Source organism: Hydra vulgaris, chromosome 03 (assembly GCF_038396675.1).
Source record: "Hydra vulgaris chromosome 03, alternate assembly HydraT2T_AEP".
NCBI lineage: Eukaryota > Metazoa > Cnidaria > Hydrozoa > Anthoathecata > Hydridae > Hydra > Hydra vulgaris.
In genome coordinates this window covers 38,208,843-38,227,500 of record NC_088922.1, presented here as the reverse complement: position 1 = coordinate 38,227,500, position 18,658 = coordinate 38,208,843, and the positions used below count along the sequence as shown (strand labels likewise).

General features: G+C 29.4%; 2 protein-coding genes across 3 annotated transcripts in view; one reads left to right on the top strand and one right to left on the bottom strand.

Annotated features, from left to right (window-relative positions):
- Nucleotides 1-18,658, top strand: part of LOC101235431 (transient receptor potential cation channel subfamily A member 1) — a 107,796-nt gene that overhangs the window by 23,725 nt on the left and 65,413 nt on the right. The window lies entirely within an intron of this gene.
- On the bottom strand, nucleotides 12,053-14,627 carry LOC136077728 (uncharacterized). The gene is made up of 3 exons (XM_065791928.1): nucleotides 14,562-14,627; nucleotides 12,421-14,456; nucleotides 12,053-12,303 (listed from the first exon to the last, which is right to left on the bottom strand). Exons 2-3 carry the CDS (start codon nucleotides 14,179-14,181, stop codon nucleotides 12,151-12,153), a joined length of 1,914 nt encoding a protein of 637 aa, XP_065648000.1. The 5' UTR covers nucleotides 14,182-14,456; nucleotides 14,562-14,627; the 3' UTR covers nucleotides 12,053-12,150.

Here is an 18,658-nt window from a genome sequence, read left to right as displayed (position 1 = left end):
GATTCTATATGAAGAAATAAAGAAAGCAATTGTAAATTATCCTGCATAATACAAGTAGACATAAAGAAAACATTCCTAAATTGCAGTTAACAGTTTCATGTCTTCATTTCATATGCACATGTAATAACTTGTTGAGATTTGCTTATTGCATTATTATGTTATTGTAGTTAACGGTTTCATGTCTTAATTTCATACACACATGTAATAATTTTTATATTTGGTATAACCTCGTGTTCGTGTCTTATATTTTATGATTTTCAACAGTGTTGAGATTTGCTTATTGGAGTGCAGTGTGTGTTGAATTATTTGGATCAATATTTTTTAAATAGGTAAGCAAATAATAGCAGGAATAATAGCATTTATAATTTAGCAACATTATTTGATAACTATTTAATTTTAATTTTGTTTTGTTTAACAAGTTAAATTATTATCAACAGTACATTCTAAAATGTCTTCAAAGGAAAGTTATTCGGAATACACAAAGCAATGTAAAAATCAAGTTCTGTTTAGATTCATTTTTTAAGACGATCAAAAAGACGAACAACAAAATGTAAAATATGTTATAAAATAATAAAAACTGCTGGTTCAACGACAACACGCATTTAAGAACAATACACAATATTAATGTATTAAAACGGGATGTCATGCAAAATGAAGGTCCAGAAAGCAGCGCATCAAAAGTGATGACTACAAACTATTAATTCAACAAAAAAGATATATCACTTTCTGCAGTCGTATAGTGAGTGTGTGCCTTAGATAATATGCCATTCAAAGTTTTCTGTACGTCTATCAATTTGAGAAATTTGTTTTTGGCTTGAGGTGCTCGAGATTATGTATTACCAAAATAACCTAACTCGGTTCACAAAATTGTTTTAGAATATGCACAAAAAATGCGGGCTAAAATGATGCAGGATTTTATAAATTTAAAAGAAGATGGAACAAGATTTACTCTAGATGAATGAACATCTTCAAGAAACCGATGTTATTTAAATGTGAATGTCCATGGCAAGAAACAGTTTTAGAATTTAGGTTTAGTACCTGTTGAAGGACGTTTCCTTGCAGAGAAATCCATTACGGCTCTGAAAACCACATTGCAAGACAACAGTCTAAATTTCAATAAAGGTATTACGTCTATAACAACTGATGGGGCAGCTGTGATGCAAAAAGTTGGATGGCTTTTACCATGTAATTAGCAGTTATGCTTCACTCATGCGATACATTTAGCTGTAGTTGATGCTCTGTATAATAGTTTGAATACAACTGAATTGGTGGCTCATGCATATACAGAAAATGTTAGTGTAGAAGATCAAGTAAGTGACTTCGATGAATCGGATGAGGAATACATTGAAGATGAAAATGTTGGCTTGATTGAACAAACTTATAATGAAGCTGAGCTTGTTAAGACTGAAGAATTTGGATTTAGTTTTCTCATCAAAAAAGTTTGTTCAATTGTAAAGAAATTTCGTTTTTCGAGAACATCAAATAATATTCTTCAAGTATACGTGAAACAAGAATTTGGAAAACAATTGAAACTTATTATGGACACTAGAACTAGAAATAGCTTAGAAGAAATGCCTGAAAGTTTTAACAAGCCAAAAAGCTGTGTTAGAAAAGAATTGATTGACATTGCATCTGATATTGCTTTTCTAGATGCTGAAATTTTGACGATTAAAAACATTTCTGCACTTCTCCCAGTGAAGCTTACTTTACTTGAAGCGCCATTGTGTAAATACTGTTCAGTATTTACACAATGGCGGAAAAAGTGAAATTGGCGCATCTTTCACTAGACCATTGAAAAAAATAATAGCCAAAGTTAGTAAAAACTTTGCACAAAGATTGATATTCAACACTAAAATGGAAACTTCCTCAGGCGAGCAATCAGAAGCTGGCAATGTGATAGAAGTGATGTTGGAAGAACAAACTAAGCCCTTAACATTAATGCAAAAGTTGGAGAACAAAATTCAATTGAATTTATTGTCCAATATAATGTCCAACTCAACTCAACAAATTATAAATAGGAGATTAATTTCAAAAATTAAATCTGAAATGAAATTCTGAAATGAAGAGAACAGCGTTTGTGGCAAAATATTAGATTCCGTCTACTCATTTGATTTTGATTCCGCCATCGAGTGTGGAGTCTGAGCAAGCCTTCTCAATTGCAGGTAACTTTTGTACAAAAGTTCAAACGAGACTCGGAGACACAGCTTTAAGTGATCTCTGCTTCCTCCAGGCATATTTTAGGCAAATAAAACAATAATTTTATATTTTTTATTATTAAATGATATACCATATTAGAATGTTTCTGTACTAATTGAATTTGGTATAATTTTATGTTCCTTTTTTATTTTTAAAGAAAGTATTTTTTATGCAATAAATAACAATGAATTATCTCAAATAAGTTGTTTTTATTATTTTTATAGACATAAAAAAATTTAAAATATTTTCAGAATTTGACCGAATTCCAAAAAAATTTAATTTCGAATTCCGAATTCCGATTTTTTTATTTTCGTCAAAATTTGCGCTCCCTATTCAAATCCCACCTCTGGGCAAGTTTTGAGACATCAGTTAGGAAGGAGGCATGAACTTCTTATTAAATGCTCATCCACGTTGCTCTGTGATAAGACCGTAAGGACTTCTTGGGGTACCTCAATAAAAAAAAAAAGTATATGTATTAGGGTGACACGAAATAGGGTCAATAAACAAAATTTTTCAAAAATCAATAACCGCAATTACTTATCCTGTTCTACAACATTCAGTTAGTCTAAATAAAAAATTTCACTTATTTTTGTTTGTTGGAAGTGCTACATGTAATTTTTCAAATATTGAGGATTGGCTGAACTTTTTGTCATTTTTACGGGTTAAAATATGTTTATAGCTAAACTTTTATTTGATCTTATAAGAAGAAAAACACTATTTATAGTTTCATACAGTTAGCTATTATTTTACATTAATTTTTCAACTCTAGGTTTCAGCTTTACCAGACTCTTAAGTGACATATCTTTTGTTATTAGCTTTCTATGTTCCCTAACTACCAAAACATTGTTCTGTTTCTGATCCTCATTATGAGAACTGAGAACAAAGTTTTCAATTAAATTAATATTTTTTTCTGCGCAGTTGTTGGTCATACTAAGATTTTGAACTGAGTGAAATGTGTGTATGAATCTAGCGCTAAAAAATCACTTGAAGTATGCCACTCTCGAACAGATTCGGTGTGGCTGAAAGTAAAAAAAAAAGCCAACTCTCCTTCGTAATTAAATCCTCTAATCGAATGCTAACAATAACAGCAGAAGGAGCTTCTACAGAAATCTTTGATAACCCAGGAACTGGAAATTTTAAAACTTTCTCAATAATTAAATGCTTAGCATCTGCTTTCATATGAGGATCACCTAACGATAGTGCAACAATTTTAGGAGACAAACAATATGTGTGGTTACTCATGCTTTTCTGAAGTGAGTTTCCAACTTCATAATCCCATTCTGTTTTAATTGTTTTAGCAGTTTTGAATGCATTAAAATCATTCAGAACAGCATGCTCTGCTTTGCCTGATTTAAAAAAGGCGGGTCCATAACAAATAGCAAGAATAAATGCTACCCTTAAGATAATTTCGTTTCTTTTTAGGAGTCAGATATTTAATGACTGTGGATGTCATATTGAGCATTAGAAAGTATATTGCATAGGCCATAAACCTTGCATTATGACAGGCGTCAGGCTGATAGATGTGAAAATTATTTAACTTCTCAGATTTAACATTCATTTAATACGCCAAATACTCAACAAGATGCCTATAATCATTCACAAAATATTCTTATTTTTATTTATTATCCTTTTAAAAAAAAGTATATATTGTTATATACCTGGGGAAAATTTCATGCTCTAGTGCTTTAGTTACAAACTTTTTAGACTTCAAATAGAGTTAGCAAAGAACACTGCCAGCAATAAGGTCTGGCTCAGAAAATCGTTTGAACTTTTCTACAGCACCATTGGCTGAAACCTTTGGATAAATTTTTGTTATCCTTTTCTTCTGAAAATCTTTTAGCAACTTATTTGTAAGGACTTCATTCGTTTCCTTTGAAATTGCCTTAAAAGCCCAACTAATATTTATCTCAGCAACATGGTGTCTACACAATAACCAAAGAAATGGTTTACCAAGAAATCTTGCTGTAATAGTTATTGCACCAGATTTTCACCCAGTGTTATTTACTGCAGTGTCAGAACAGAATCCTACAATATAGTCACAAGTTTCAAAAAATTCTAGGAGACTTATAATACTTATAGTCATTCTAGAAGATTCATAATACTTATAGATTCTCTTACCACTATCAGTTAATATCTTATCTAACATATTATTAGCCATTAAATCAATATATTCATTATGTATCTAGCATCCTTCCTCTTCTAAAAATCTGTAATGTCATCTTCTGACAGACTCTCTTCTTAACTTTAGTTGTTTAACATCTCTTCCTAAATAGTTTACTACGCTTGCAATAAGAAGGGTTTGATCTCGAATGCTGAGACTGGACCTTATACTGGTGGAAGTTGTTGCTGCAATGAGACCCTCACTTGTTATCACCTTTTCTACTCTGAAGTATGCTGGTCTAAACTGATGCCTACTTTTTGAGCTTGCTTCATGAAAGTTAACATTTATTTGGGACAAAAACTTCTGACTCAGCAATTACACTTGCTGCATCTAAATTAATATAAAGATTTTTAGCTATGTTATACATTTACTTAAACTTAGAGAATATAAAAATTTAAAAATGTTTATATTCTCTCTCTTTTTATTTAATCAGAAGTTGAAATAAATATTTTTATCTGTTAAACAAATTATACTTTGATATTACCTAATTGTGATTCAGCTCTTGTTTTCTTAGGTTCTGTAGGTTCCTCATCTGCGAAATCAATATCATTGTTAGGAAAAAAGTTATTGTTTCATTGCCTTTTTTCACCAATTTCCTCTTTATTATCACAAATTATTAAATTGTTGCTCTTCTGTACTCGAGCTTTGCATTCTTCTTTCCTCTTGCATCTATCAATCTTTCTCTGAAACCTTGCTTTAAGCTCTGTGTCAATTTTAGAAAACATGATCATATTTCTGTTAGTTCTGTGCAAAAAGTTGTTAAAACACTTAGATAAATTTGAATAAAAAAACAAAATTTCTCAAAAAAGTATTTTTTTATATTTGGGAAAAATTAGTATATATATCATTTCAATAGGATAAATCATTGCATAAAATTCAAGCAAAAAATACCTTTGATCATTTATGAAGACCAAATCCTCTTGTAAAGCAAAAGTATTACATGGCATTGATTCATTGTGCCTTAACTTCTTCTCAAGTCTTTTGTACTGGTGTCAAACAATTGCTCTACCATATTGTAAAAGTCATTTTTGTGGCATTCGGAAATTTGCTCTTTGATCTGAAAGAAATTACTGTTGCACAAAATTTTGTATTTGCTGGATAGAGATTTAAACTTTTCCACTATACTTCTCTCAGAAATCAAGTAATTACTGAAACCAGCAGACTTCCAAATATTCACAATTTGTCAGAGTAAACAGTATTTTTCTGTATTTGAATTACAAAACTCCTTTTTCCCTTTGCATATAACATCCTCTCGTGCTCAAGAACATGAAAAGATTGTTTTAATAAGTTTGAATTACTTATCTCTAGCTGAAGTTAGGAACAAGTAATATCAAAGAACACTTCTATTCGATGGAAGTTGGTTTGTAGGTAGATAGCTAAAAGGCAAGTTAAGCAGGTAAACAGATCTACAAGCGTTATAGCTAATTTATTTTGTTTTCCTCTCTTTGATTTTCAACATTTTGTACGGATATGTAAATAGTAAAAAAGTCTAAAGTCAGATGATTAATAAATCAAAAGTTGCCAAGCAGGGATGCGGAGTCCCAAAAGGACTCCACATCAAAAGGCTTTATATCTCTACTTTTTCCAAGTCTGTAGTGTCCAGAAGCTCTAAACATGATTGTTGACTTTTGATCTGCTATAGGAAAAAAATTCATGAGATATAATGACCTGAAACTTATTGTTTTTAAGCCGGGAGTCCTAAAGTCCTTGCCACCATTATACCTAAATACTCCGGGTTCAAAAAATGATTGTTCTTCTAACCTAAAAGTCTTAATTTTTTTTCTATTAGTAGTCCATAAACTTATTAATATTTTTAGAGCTCCTGGATACCAAAACCTAGCATAAAGTAATCTGTTTGTGACTTTCAAATCGGGAGTCCTTTTTAGGACTCCGCATCCCTGTTGCCAAGTGATTAAACACAAACCACAAAATTTATGCTGCAATTAAACTTTTTAAAAAACAATTGTGAATGACCACAAATGCTTTAGAAACATCTTGAGTTTTTGACACATTTTAAAAACTTGCTGAATGATGTGAAGATAATAAAAGGTTCTAGGAAAATATCCCCCTGAAAAATCCCCCGCAAAAAATAAAATTAAAAAAAATATATTGCTTTAAAATTGATAAGTTGCCTGCCCAAACCAAAACCCTCAGTCAATGTAGTGGCACTCATTGCATGTTCTACCTATTTGTCAGTTGATGTTTGTACACTCCTTGCATGTTCTACCTATTTTTTAGTTGATGTATGTACACTCCTTGCATGTTCTACCTATTTTTTAGTTGATGTATGTACACTCCTTGCATGTTCTACCTATTTTTTAGTTGATGTATGTACACTCCTTGCATGTTCTACCTATTTTTTAGTTGATGTATGTACACTCCTTGCATGTTCTACCTATTTTTTAGTTGATGTATGTACACTCCTTGCATGTTCTACCTATTTTTTAGTTGATGTATGTACACTTCTTGTATGTTCTACCTATTTGTCAGTCGAATTATGAAAAATGAAGGACTAAGGTTCTGTTTGTATTATAATACCTATGTATAAAATATTTATATTATAAACAATTATTATAATGATATATCGTTTATTTTACGCATTGTAAAAAAAAATCCAGGGTAGGGGGGTTCCTGGGGGATTTTTTCCTGCTACCTAATAAAATAATGCAAAGAAATAAAAAAAATGCTTGAAACACATAATTTTCAAATTTATATGTAGATCTTCCTGATCACTAAGGAATCTAAAAACTTTTTTGTAGACTCCCTAAGTTTGGTGGAACCAGAAAATATGCTGCTGTTATTTTTTTTTCTAATTTTGTGTCACCCTTATATATATATATATATATATATATATATATATATATATATATATATATATATATATATATATATATATATATATATATATATATATATATATATATATATATATATATATATATATATATATATAACCCAACTCAAACAAACTAAAATGCTTAGTTTATTTATATCATGTTTTTAATTATGTTCGAAATATTTTTTTATATTTATTAATCTTTAGAATATTAATAAGTATTAATAAACAAAGAACATTTTGCTTTTAATGGTTGTTAAAAAAATACTCACACTTGATTTAAATTTTAGTGTTTTTGTTACTAATTTTAAAAATATCATGTTTCCATGTAAATGTGATTTACATGGAAACTGATATACAAAGAATAAAATGTAATTTTATTCTTTGTTTTAACATTTATACTTTGTTTTTTTGTTTGTTTGTTTGTTTTTAATTTATTTCAAAAGATTAACATTTATCATATTTTAAGATTATGTAAATAAAAGAAACAACAGTTTAATTAATACTTAATATAAAAATTCATCAGAAATATTTTGTTACTTCATTAAAAAGCATTTCGATAATATAAAAGCATTTAAGATCAAATTTATTTAATTGTAATAGTTTTCAAAACTTTTATCTTTTATTTTTCAACAAAAAATTTTTTTATCTTTATAAATGTATTAACTTTAATTATTCTTATATTAAAATCAGGGTTGTTATCTGTCAAATATGTCTGAGACATATTTTCTGCCGACATAAAATATGTCCCACATATTTTCTATCGACATATTTTGACATAATTTTATGTCTGAATTATTTTCTGCTGACATAAAATATGTCAGACATATTTTCTATCGACATATTTTGACATAATTTTATGTCTGAATTATTTTCTGCTGACATAAAATATGTCAGACATATTTTCTGTCGACATAATTTGACATAATTTTATGTCTGAATTATTTTATGCTGATATAAAAAATGTCAGACATATTTTCTGTCGACATATTTTGACATAATTTTATGTCTGAATTATTTTCTGCTGACATAAAATATGTCAGACATATTTTCTATCGACATATTTTGACATAATTTTATGTCTGAATTATTTTCTGCTGACATAAAATATGTCAGACATATTTTCTATCGACATATTTTGACATAATTTTATGTCTTTGCAATCAATTATGCTTCATAAAACTTTTACTTTAAACCCTATAAGCAAACATCCGTTGTTTCATAAAGGTCTTTTTCTGCCCTTTTTAGCGATGTGTCATTTGATAGTATTGACTAATATTGGCATTTATTGACTTATTTATTGATTATGACTTATTTATTGATTATGACTAATATTGACATTGATAGTATTGACTAATATTGACTAGTATTGAGGCATCATTTGATAGTATTTGATAGTATTGATTAGTATTGGCGCTTTCCCTTATTAGAATGTAAAAACCATCTCAAGCTGAGTTTTTATTACTGAAAGTGGTTTTTATTAGTATGACTAAACTTAAAATATTTCTTTGATTAAAATAATTATAAAAAAAAAACTTTTACAGTTATTTTTAATTATTAGTTGATCCTGAAATAGATTTCATTATGAAAAATTGAATTCAAAAGATTTCAAAAAAACGGTTCACAGAATTTCAAAAAATTCGTGCCAAATTAAATTCATTTAAGCTGAAGAATTTGAAATATTTCACAAAAGTTATATTCAGCTAATTAAATTCATATTAAGAAGACTAACCGGTAATAATTTATAACTAATTACGAATAATATACTTTTAGTTATAATAGTTATGATTTATTTAACAAAAAAATAATTGACAATTGCATTATAACAGCATAATTAACTGTCATAAACTTGCATAAAATGTTTTGAGTGAAATATATATTGGAATAATTATTTCTTTTCGTTTTCCTTACGATTTAAAGTCAAAAATGGAGAATAATTTATTGAATGAATCAACTATTAGTTAAAAATAACTAAAAATGTTTTTTTTTAAATATTATTTTAATCAAGAGAATAATTTTAAGTTTAGTCATATTAATAAAAACCATTTTCAGTAATAAAAACTCAGCTTGAGATGGTTTTTACATTCTTATAAGGTAAATCGCCAATACTAATCCATACTAATTAATACTATCAAATACTATCAAATACTATTAAAATTAGGGGTATTTGGGGTAAAGTCCCTAATATTGTCGAAAAAAAAGTTGTTCAAAAGTATGTCAACCTGAGTCTCAAAAGAAGCGTATTTTCATAGAGATTTTAAAGATGTTATTCGTTTGTAATAAAAATAAGTATTTTTTGTATTATTGCTGAAAAACATTTTGTTGACATTTTTTTAAGAGTCTTTAGCATTTTTTCAAATAATTTATTTGCCAAAAAATTTTAAGGAAAAATTTTTATATTTTCTAAAATCTCTATACTATCTTCTAAAATACGCTTTTTTTGAGACCCAAGTTGACATACTTTTGAACAACTTTTTTTTTGACAATATTAGGGACTTTACCCCAAATATTAAAGATCTAAACCCAAATATCTTTACAACTTGACGTGATGGTAAAAAATGAGTTGCATATTTGAAATCAAAATGTGAAATGCAACCCAAAAAACAAATTGTTTGCTCGGCACCAAAAATTATTGACCTTCAATTATAATTGATTGCAAAAAAGCAACAAATTTGTTAAACTATTTTTACTTAACTCTGTAAATTAAGTTGAAATGCGCAATAAATTTGTTAGATTGATTTTTTCTTCAAGAATATCAAACAGCAAATAATTCAGATATAAAATTATGTCAAAATATGTCCATAGAAAATATATCTTACATATTTTATGTCAGCAGAAAATAATTCAGACATAAAAATATGTCAAAATATGTCGATAGAAAATATGTCTGACATATTTTATGTCAGCAGAAAATAATTCAGACATAAAATTATGTCAAAATATGTCGACAAAAAAAAAGGCCTGACATATTTTATGTCAGCAGAAAATAATTCAGACATAAAATTATGTCAAAATATGTCGACAGAAAATATGTCTGACATATTTTATGTCAGCAGAAAATAATTCAGGCATAAAATTATTTCAAAATATGTCGACAGAAAATATGTCTGACATATTTTATGTCAGCAGAAAATAATTCAGACATAAAATTATGTCAAAATATGTCGATAGAAAATATGTCTGACATATTTTATGTCAGCAGAAAATAATTCAGACATAAAATTATGTCAAAATATGTCAATGGAAAATATGTCTGACATATTTTATGTCAGCAGAAAATAATTCAGACATAAAACTATGTCAAAATATGTCAATCGAAAATATGTGGGACATATTTTATGTCGGCAGAAAATATGTCTGAAAATATGTCGACAGATCTGCCAGACATATTATGTCGTAACAACTCTGATTAAAATTCTTTAAAGAGACTTTTGTTGTCGTAGAAAGTCAAATTTTTTAATAACGTTTATTATAAAAAATGCATACTTAAATACTATAATTTAATATTGTTAATTTATTTAAAAGCATTTCGGTGTAATTTATTTCACCTAAGGTATAATTTAGAAAATTTTTAATTGAGCATGTTTTTAAAAAGTTTTTTGAAATAGCCGTGGTCAAATTGTCAAAGTGTGATTTGCCTAGTCTTATAATGACGTGCGTTCACACTTTTTTCTGTGAATTACTGCATGCCACCTTAGATGTGAGAATTTCTGGGAGATTGTTAATGTAAATTAAAAAAAGTTTAAGGCCGAGGATAGAACCTTGAGGAACCTCTGAAGTTACCGGATATGAAGAAGAGTGCTGTCCATCGAGGACACCTTTTATACTATGATAGGTAAGGAAGGATTCACTATCTTAAAGATGTTACCTGATACACTGTAAAAAAAGAGCTTATGGAGAAGACCAACATGTCAAACCATATCAAAGGCTTTAGAAATGTTGAGAGCGATAGTCTAAGTCTCTCCACATCTATCGAATGCACGCTAAAACCTATCAGCTATTACCATTAATAAATCAGCAGTAGAAGGAGAAGATGGAAATCTATATTGATTATCAGAAAGTAAGTTATTAGATTTAAGATAAGTGATTGTAGTGTTTGTTTATTAAAAACTCAAATACCTTGCTTATGTAAGTAAGAAGACTAATGAGATGGTAGTTAGATGAGTCAGATCGCTCTTTAGAATTTTTCAAAATAGGGATAACAAATGCCACTGCCCAGCAGACTGGAAAACAAGACTTTGATAAGCACTTGTTAAATAGTTTTAAAAGTATAGGCGACAGTAGACCTCCTAGCCACGGTATTTTACTTTCATGGCTGGCTAAAAAAAATTCTGACCGGCTAGCTGATGGCATGAGAGGCTAGCCTACATTTTTGTGGTTGGCTAGCCGCCTGATTTTTTTGGCTGCTTAGCTGGCTATTATATATATATATATATATATATATATATATATATATATATATATTATATATATATATATATATATATATATATATATATATATATATATATATGTATATAAATTAGTAAAAACACTTATCTAATTATTGATTACTTCAACACTGTGTTTCACCATCAGTAGGTTCATCAGAAAGAATGCTGATGAACCTACTGATGGTGAAACACAGTGTTGAAGTAATCAAAAATTAGATAAGTGTTTTTACTAATTTAATTTTATATTGCTATGCAAATGTATATATATATATATATATATATATATATATATATATATATATATATATATATATATATATATATATATATATATATATATATATATATATATAAAATATATTTATAGTATAGTAATGACATATATACAAGTATAATACTGACAGCATTAACCAAAACAAAACAAACTTTTGCATATAATAAATATTCATATATGAAATACAAAGTTAATCAAAATGAAATAAAAACATAAATAATGTCCTAATCCAAAAAATGCAAGACTTAGCTCATAGACCAGCATTTGGATAGTTATCGTGTATGAAACAAACTGCATTCATTCGAAATGGTGCCAATGAGGATCTCTTTCCATTCAAAATTAAACCAGTCGTGCTAAAAAGACATTCAACAGGTACACTGCCGATGCTCAATGCAAGATAAACCTGAAACAATAGAAACTATGTAAAATAAGCGACATTAAACTTCAGAAAAAAATTAATGTTTGCTGCTATTTTTGTCACTAGTATTAGTTTAATGTCAAAAATAAAATTATCTTCTACCTTGGCTATGGATGCTAGAATAGGGAACTTTTCTGCATTATTTTTCCAAAACAGCAAGGCTGGTGATTGATTATCACAAATGGTAAGATAAAGATTTATTTCAGCTTGCAACCCATTGCTATTCTCTAATATTGCTCCAGAGTTTAGTGAAGATTTAGCAGTTTCCTGTAATAAAGTCAGTCTAAGTTTTTTAAAATCCTGAGCTGCGTTTGAGGTTTTACTATTTTGATTATTGTCAATATATGACGCAGAGAAGTTAATCTTTTTATCGGTTCCTATTTGTGGTAAAATGTTTGAACCAAATAAAGAAGTTTTTATTTTGTCATAGCTGTTCTTTAACAAAATTTCACATTTTTCCTTCGTCAAAACAACATCACGAATTGCTGGATCAAAACAACACGCTAATTCAACTAAATTAGTAACAACTAACCGTTTCTCAATGCATTTTCTAACTAACTTTTTATATTGTTTTATCGCAGAAGAATCTGTGACTTGAACAATGCAACAATTTTTAATTTTAGTTACCATGAGTGGAAGGCAAGACAAATTTGGTGATCCCTCGCTAACAAGTAGAGTCAGTTCTCGAAATGGAGATAAAAAATTGCGCAGTTCTTGCAGAAGTTCTAAATCTTCAGGAAGAAAACATAAATCATACTTTCCAATTTTTTTTAACACTGTATCAACATGAGTTTTTAGATCTAAGATAGATTCAATCATTTCCAAGGTACTATTCCATCTTGTTGGGACACTATTTTTTAAAGAACTGTGCTCATGACTTTTTATGACATCATTTTTAGCTTGTATGTCAAAATCTAGAAGTGAATACTCTTCAGAATACTCTTCAAGTGAACTCTCATCAGCTTGACTAACAGATTTAGTTAGCTGTGTTTGTGGAAGAATGCTTACATTTTCAGTTTCAATTTCAAAATCCAGAATTGGATCCTCTTCATCAGCTATTAGCTGGTCAACATGAGTTGTAATTCTTTTGAACAACTCCTCGTCTTTCACATTTTCAATTTCATTCGATAGCATATATCCCTTAAAATGTAAAGCTTTTATTACTTCTTTGCATTTGCTTACTAGTAAAGTTAATTCTGGAATTTTTTTTAAGCTATCCGAGGTTAAAAGCAGATGAATTCCATGAGCGGTGCATGTTATACTATCATGGCCTAATAGCTTTGATAATTTTTTCATATTAGCTGCACCATCAGTTGTGTTAAATAATAAAAAATGCTTATCTTGAGGTAAAAATTCTTTTAAAACAGTTTTAACAAATCGATAAAGCTGCTCAGAAGTGTGCGACTCCACTGGCTGAACAGCCAATGTGAAATTTTTAAATCTCCGATCATGCACAACACTTAAACGAATTCCAAAATAAGGTAAACGATTACGCTTGTCAGTCCAACCATCCATCATCAAAGTTCCACTTACACATGATTGTAGAACTTCTAAGACTCTTTGTTTAACAGAAGTATAAACATTTTTTAGGGCAGATCCAGATATACAGTCAGATGATGGAGGCTGAAACGCTGTATTTTTTGAACAAAAATTTTTAAACCCAGATCTTTCAACTGAACTAAATGGCTTAAGATCTAAACATATTAACAGACAAAGATCTCTGTTGAATTCAAATTGACTTTGTGCTGGTTTATTTTTTTGTACAGTGCGGACCCAATTAGTAATTTTAGAACTAACTGGTTGCTCAAAAGTCTTTCCATGTTTAAAAACAGCATGGTTTAGATGGTTACCAGAAGATGTCATTGTTGAAGTAACATATACCTTTGATTATCGACCTTCATCGACACGTGATTGCTCTTCGAAACAGTATCTGCAGTACAACTGATTATTAAATAAATAATTTTGATTAATTTGGTTTCTTGAATCTTTCAAGATTAGTTGACCCATGAAGTCCCATGCTTTGGATGTAGAAGCCCTAGATTTGCTGTTGGACACAGGAATCCATCTCAGATCCTTGAGCAAGCAAATTGTTCCAGTTTTTTTTTCAATGGAAACAAATTTATTTACTCGTTCACGAACTGTATATAAATATATATATATATATATATATATATATATATATATATATATATATATATATATATATATATATATATAATACAAGCAATAATGATAATTCGGACCTTTAGAATGATTGTTTCTTTTCATTTTAAAATTTAAATTGCGCAGATGACAACTTTTCTTTTTTTTTTATGATAACCATTGACTACTGTTTTCGGACTGCAAGAGACTTTTTTTTATAGCGCGAAAATTAAGGTATTCGAACATACGGTATATTAACACGAGACTCATGGAATTCCATGGTTAAACCAAAACCTATATTACGAAGCGATTGGTGATAGGTGATATGATAAAATTAAAAAAAAAAATTGGACATAAACTAATTTAAAGATTTAAATCAATTAACTAACTATGATTTTAACGGCTGGCTATGGCGACTTATTTTCATGGCTGGCGAAGGCATTTTTCACAGCTGGCTAACAATAAAGCAGTGCTTGGCGACGGCTAGCAACTAATGGCGGCGGCTTGCGGGTCTAGGCGACAGCTCCGGAAAACACTTCTGCAAGACTATAAAAGGTATGTTGTCCGGATCACAAGCTGTAGGAGAGTCTAAGCAGGAAATCACTTTAGATACAGAAGCTGGTGTTATACATATGTCAAACAATAAATCAACCTGTTTGTTGGCTTTATTGGTAGGATGTGATAAGTGAAATCAAGAGATAAGATTGATGAAAAGATCCTAGCAAACATTTCAGCTTTTTCTTTAGATGAGGTAACAAAATCTAAACCATGCAAGAAAGGTGGAATAACAGATTTCCACTTATTATAGAAAGTGTTAAAGATTTTCCTAAAGTCTTTGGAGCCTAATTTATGAAATGAAATATGAGATTTTAAGGCCTGAGAATATTGGGCTTTAGCGTTAGACAAAACTTTTTTGTTTTGAAACAATGGTTTCTAGCAATAGTAAACAGGCATTTGTTTTCTAAAGAATTATTTTGGTAGGTAGATATGGAATTAATGGTTACAATTGGAAATTGCTGCAGCAAAATGAGAGGAAAATCATGGAGAAGAGCGAGGCTTGACTTCGAATCATCAAGAGTGAATAAAAGATTCCATGCCAGCCTGAATACCAGAAGTTACATAAGAAGCACATATGTCAGCAGAAAGACAAAAGATTTTTACCCAGGGGCCATCATGTAGAAAATCACAGAAAGAGTCAGCTTTAAGGTAGTTGTAAGAAGTACCATGGTAGGGGGGTTTTGATGATGAAAAAGAATGAGATAATAGTTTTAGAGAGATAGAACTGTGATCAGAAGCACCTAAGGGTGAATGTAGAGAAACTGAGCACTGACTAGGATCAGAAACAAGACATAAGTTGAGTAGAGAAGGTAAATGAATTACATTGTCTGGAAAGCAAGTTGGAAAGTTAACTATTTGTGTTAAAGATTGAAAAAGGCAAAAGTTGTGGGCCTTAACGCCTGTAAAGTCACTGACACTATAGCCAAGCCATTCAGTGGATGAGCATTAAAGTCACTAACAACAACGATTTTGGAGAGCAAAGTAGGTCTGATAAACTTTGAGACTCAACAGAAGAAAATTTACTTGGAAGACCACAAATGTTAGTGAATGATAGATTTAGAGAAGTTGGTGATTCATGGTACTTTAGTCATTTTTAAATTAGTTAAAGAACTTGGCTCATAGCACAGGTTGTACACTATTTAATAGTCCATGCAGTTGTCTCATTTTTAATAATAAACCCTAAGCCGAAACAAAGGGCTCTTAAAGTGTCTTGACAATGCACACCGAAAGTACGAACAAGGGAACCATGCATGCGCAACATGGCACTGTTAGTACTCTGATATTTTACAGCTGTTGATGAAATCAGCCTCTCAGAAAGCTACCACAAAGTTCAGGAAACTTGACTACCAGCCGGCCTTAGAACCATAAGACATAGTTTTAGAGCTGTATCCTCATTAGGAGATACTAGAATGAGTTGCCTAGTCATAAAACAGTGACACTAGCAAAACCCATGGAATGAGTCAAGAAGATCCAGCATCGAACATCCTAAACTGGAAACAATTTATTATAAATACGTCTACGTCAGCATAAGAGATAAAGAAGGGATGCGAGGCTGGTTAATAGATAGAATCTGTTTACCCCTCAAATAAATCCACATACTCTTGGAAACTCCCATTTGTGCTATTGAATGAATTCATTATATCTGCTGATTATCATACTTACAAAGGGTATTACATTCTTGCTTCAATACATGCATCCAATTCAGCTACATTAATATGCATTACATCAGACTTTGTTTGGAGCCATGTGGCATCTTTCATTTATTGGTCACCTTGCATTATCACATCTTTTTCTGCCAGCAAACTTTCATCACACCACACAGTTAAAGATGCATTTGGTTAAGATGCAACATTCTATACACCTTTTGCTTGATTAGATTTTAAAACTTCATCTATAACTTCCTGCATCATTTCAGTAACATAGTTATTCATAATAGGTTCATCCCAACCTACTTTATTTGTACATCTTTTTATATAGCTGCATGCAAGTCTAAATCATCTAGCAACTGGTAGATTAGCAGCCAGATTACCGCATAATGAGGATATATCTCTCTTGGTGAGCGCAGCTTTAATAACAGGAATCTTGTGTCCTTTCTTCCAAAACACCCTCATTCAAAACAATCCCTCATTGCATCGTCTATGACAACTGCATCCCTTGTAAAGGCTTTTATGTAAGTGTTTAGCTTGCAATAATCAAGCACAGGTCTTAACTTCTTCTTATTACCTTGAATAATGCAGATCAGCGGTAGTAGACATTTAGCTTTTCGCATAATTTCATTGTCATATTTAATGAGTATGTCTTCTTCGATCCATTAATTTATTTTGTTGTTGAAAGCCTTACAATGTTGGTCAAATACTATATACTGGCTTATTCTGTTTTTCATGTTGGATCCATTTTCCCATTTATAACTTACAATCCATTTTTTGCCTTCAAAATAAGCTTTGTTTGTTCTAATTTCATTTGTCGCGATACAAGGTGTTAATGATAACTTTATCAAAGAATTACAGAAATTCAGTGCCAATTTCATCGCTAATTCTTTGAACAAAAAGTCCTTTGGAACTTCTGGTGCTGTTAATTCTTCATGGTCTTTTATCATTACACAAAATGTTATAATAATAAAAAAAACGACTTGTTACTTTTGTCAATAGTTAGCTGAGTTAATGATGCAAATCAAAATCACAACAGAAGCTTTTGATAAGTACAATACCAGTTGTTGTACATGAAAGTTTAGACTCTTTAATATTAATAAGATGGTTATTATAGAAATGATATGCAATTGAGCTGTTTGTTTTTTTATTGTAATTTAGCTCTTTGTTGAAAATTTTGTTTGCTAAAGTAAATTTATATTAAGATGTTATTGTAGAGTGATTAATATTTACAAAATAATCCCAGACTTTACTTTTATGAAAGTTTTTATTTGACATTTTGTTTCTACCATAAAAAAAGAATAAAAATTAAATTTATATAAAAATTAAGTCAAAGGAGTGGTAATAAGTTAATGAGTTGAGTTAATTTGATATTTTAGTTGAACTAAAAAACTTGCTATAAATCATTTTTTTATGCCTAGCTCAATCTTTATAAATATTTTATTGTTATAAGATAATCTACTTATATCTTTACTAATTAGTCATAACAAAATTAAATACTGATACAGTTAAATCAAGTGAATAAAATAGAGATAAGGGTGTTATGAACAGCTAAATTGACCTATGATTCATAGTTATTGAATCAACTATTCAGTTATTCAAAGTCAACTAATTTAAAATTACGATTTGTCAACTTTTAGTTGATTTAGTCGAAGTTGATAACAACACTAATTGCTAAAGAATTAGTATATTTACCTCCTGAAGAAATCGTTAGAATTTTTTAGAAATATAAAAATATTTTCAGTACTAAATCATGGTCTTATTTTTTCAGACATGATCCTTTTTTTAAATAACCTTATATATATATAAATATATATACATAAATATATATATATATATATAATATATATATATATATATATATATACATATATATGTATATATATGTATATGTATATATATATGTGTGTGTATATATATATATATATATATATATATATATATATATATATATATATATATATATATATATATATATATATATATATATATAT

Bases quoted from the DNA above. Each gene is read 5' to 3' on its own strand.
- LOC136077728 (XM_065791928.1), bottom strand. From the start codon at position 14,181: ATGACATCTTCTGGTAACCATCTAAACCATGCTGTTTTTAAACATGGA. The intron at 12,304-12,420 runs GTAGAAGATAAT...CTATTGTTTCAG, and splicing joins TTCTAGCATCCATAGCCAAG to GTTTATCTTGCATTGAGCAT.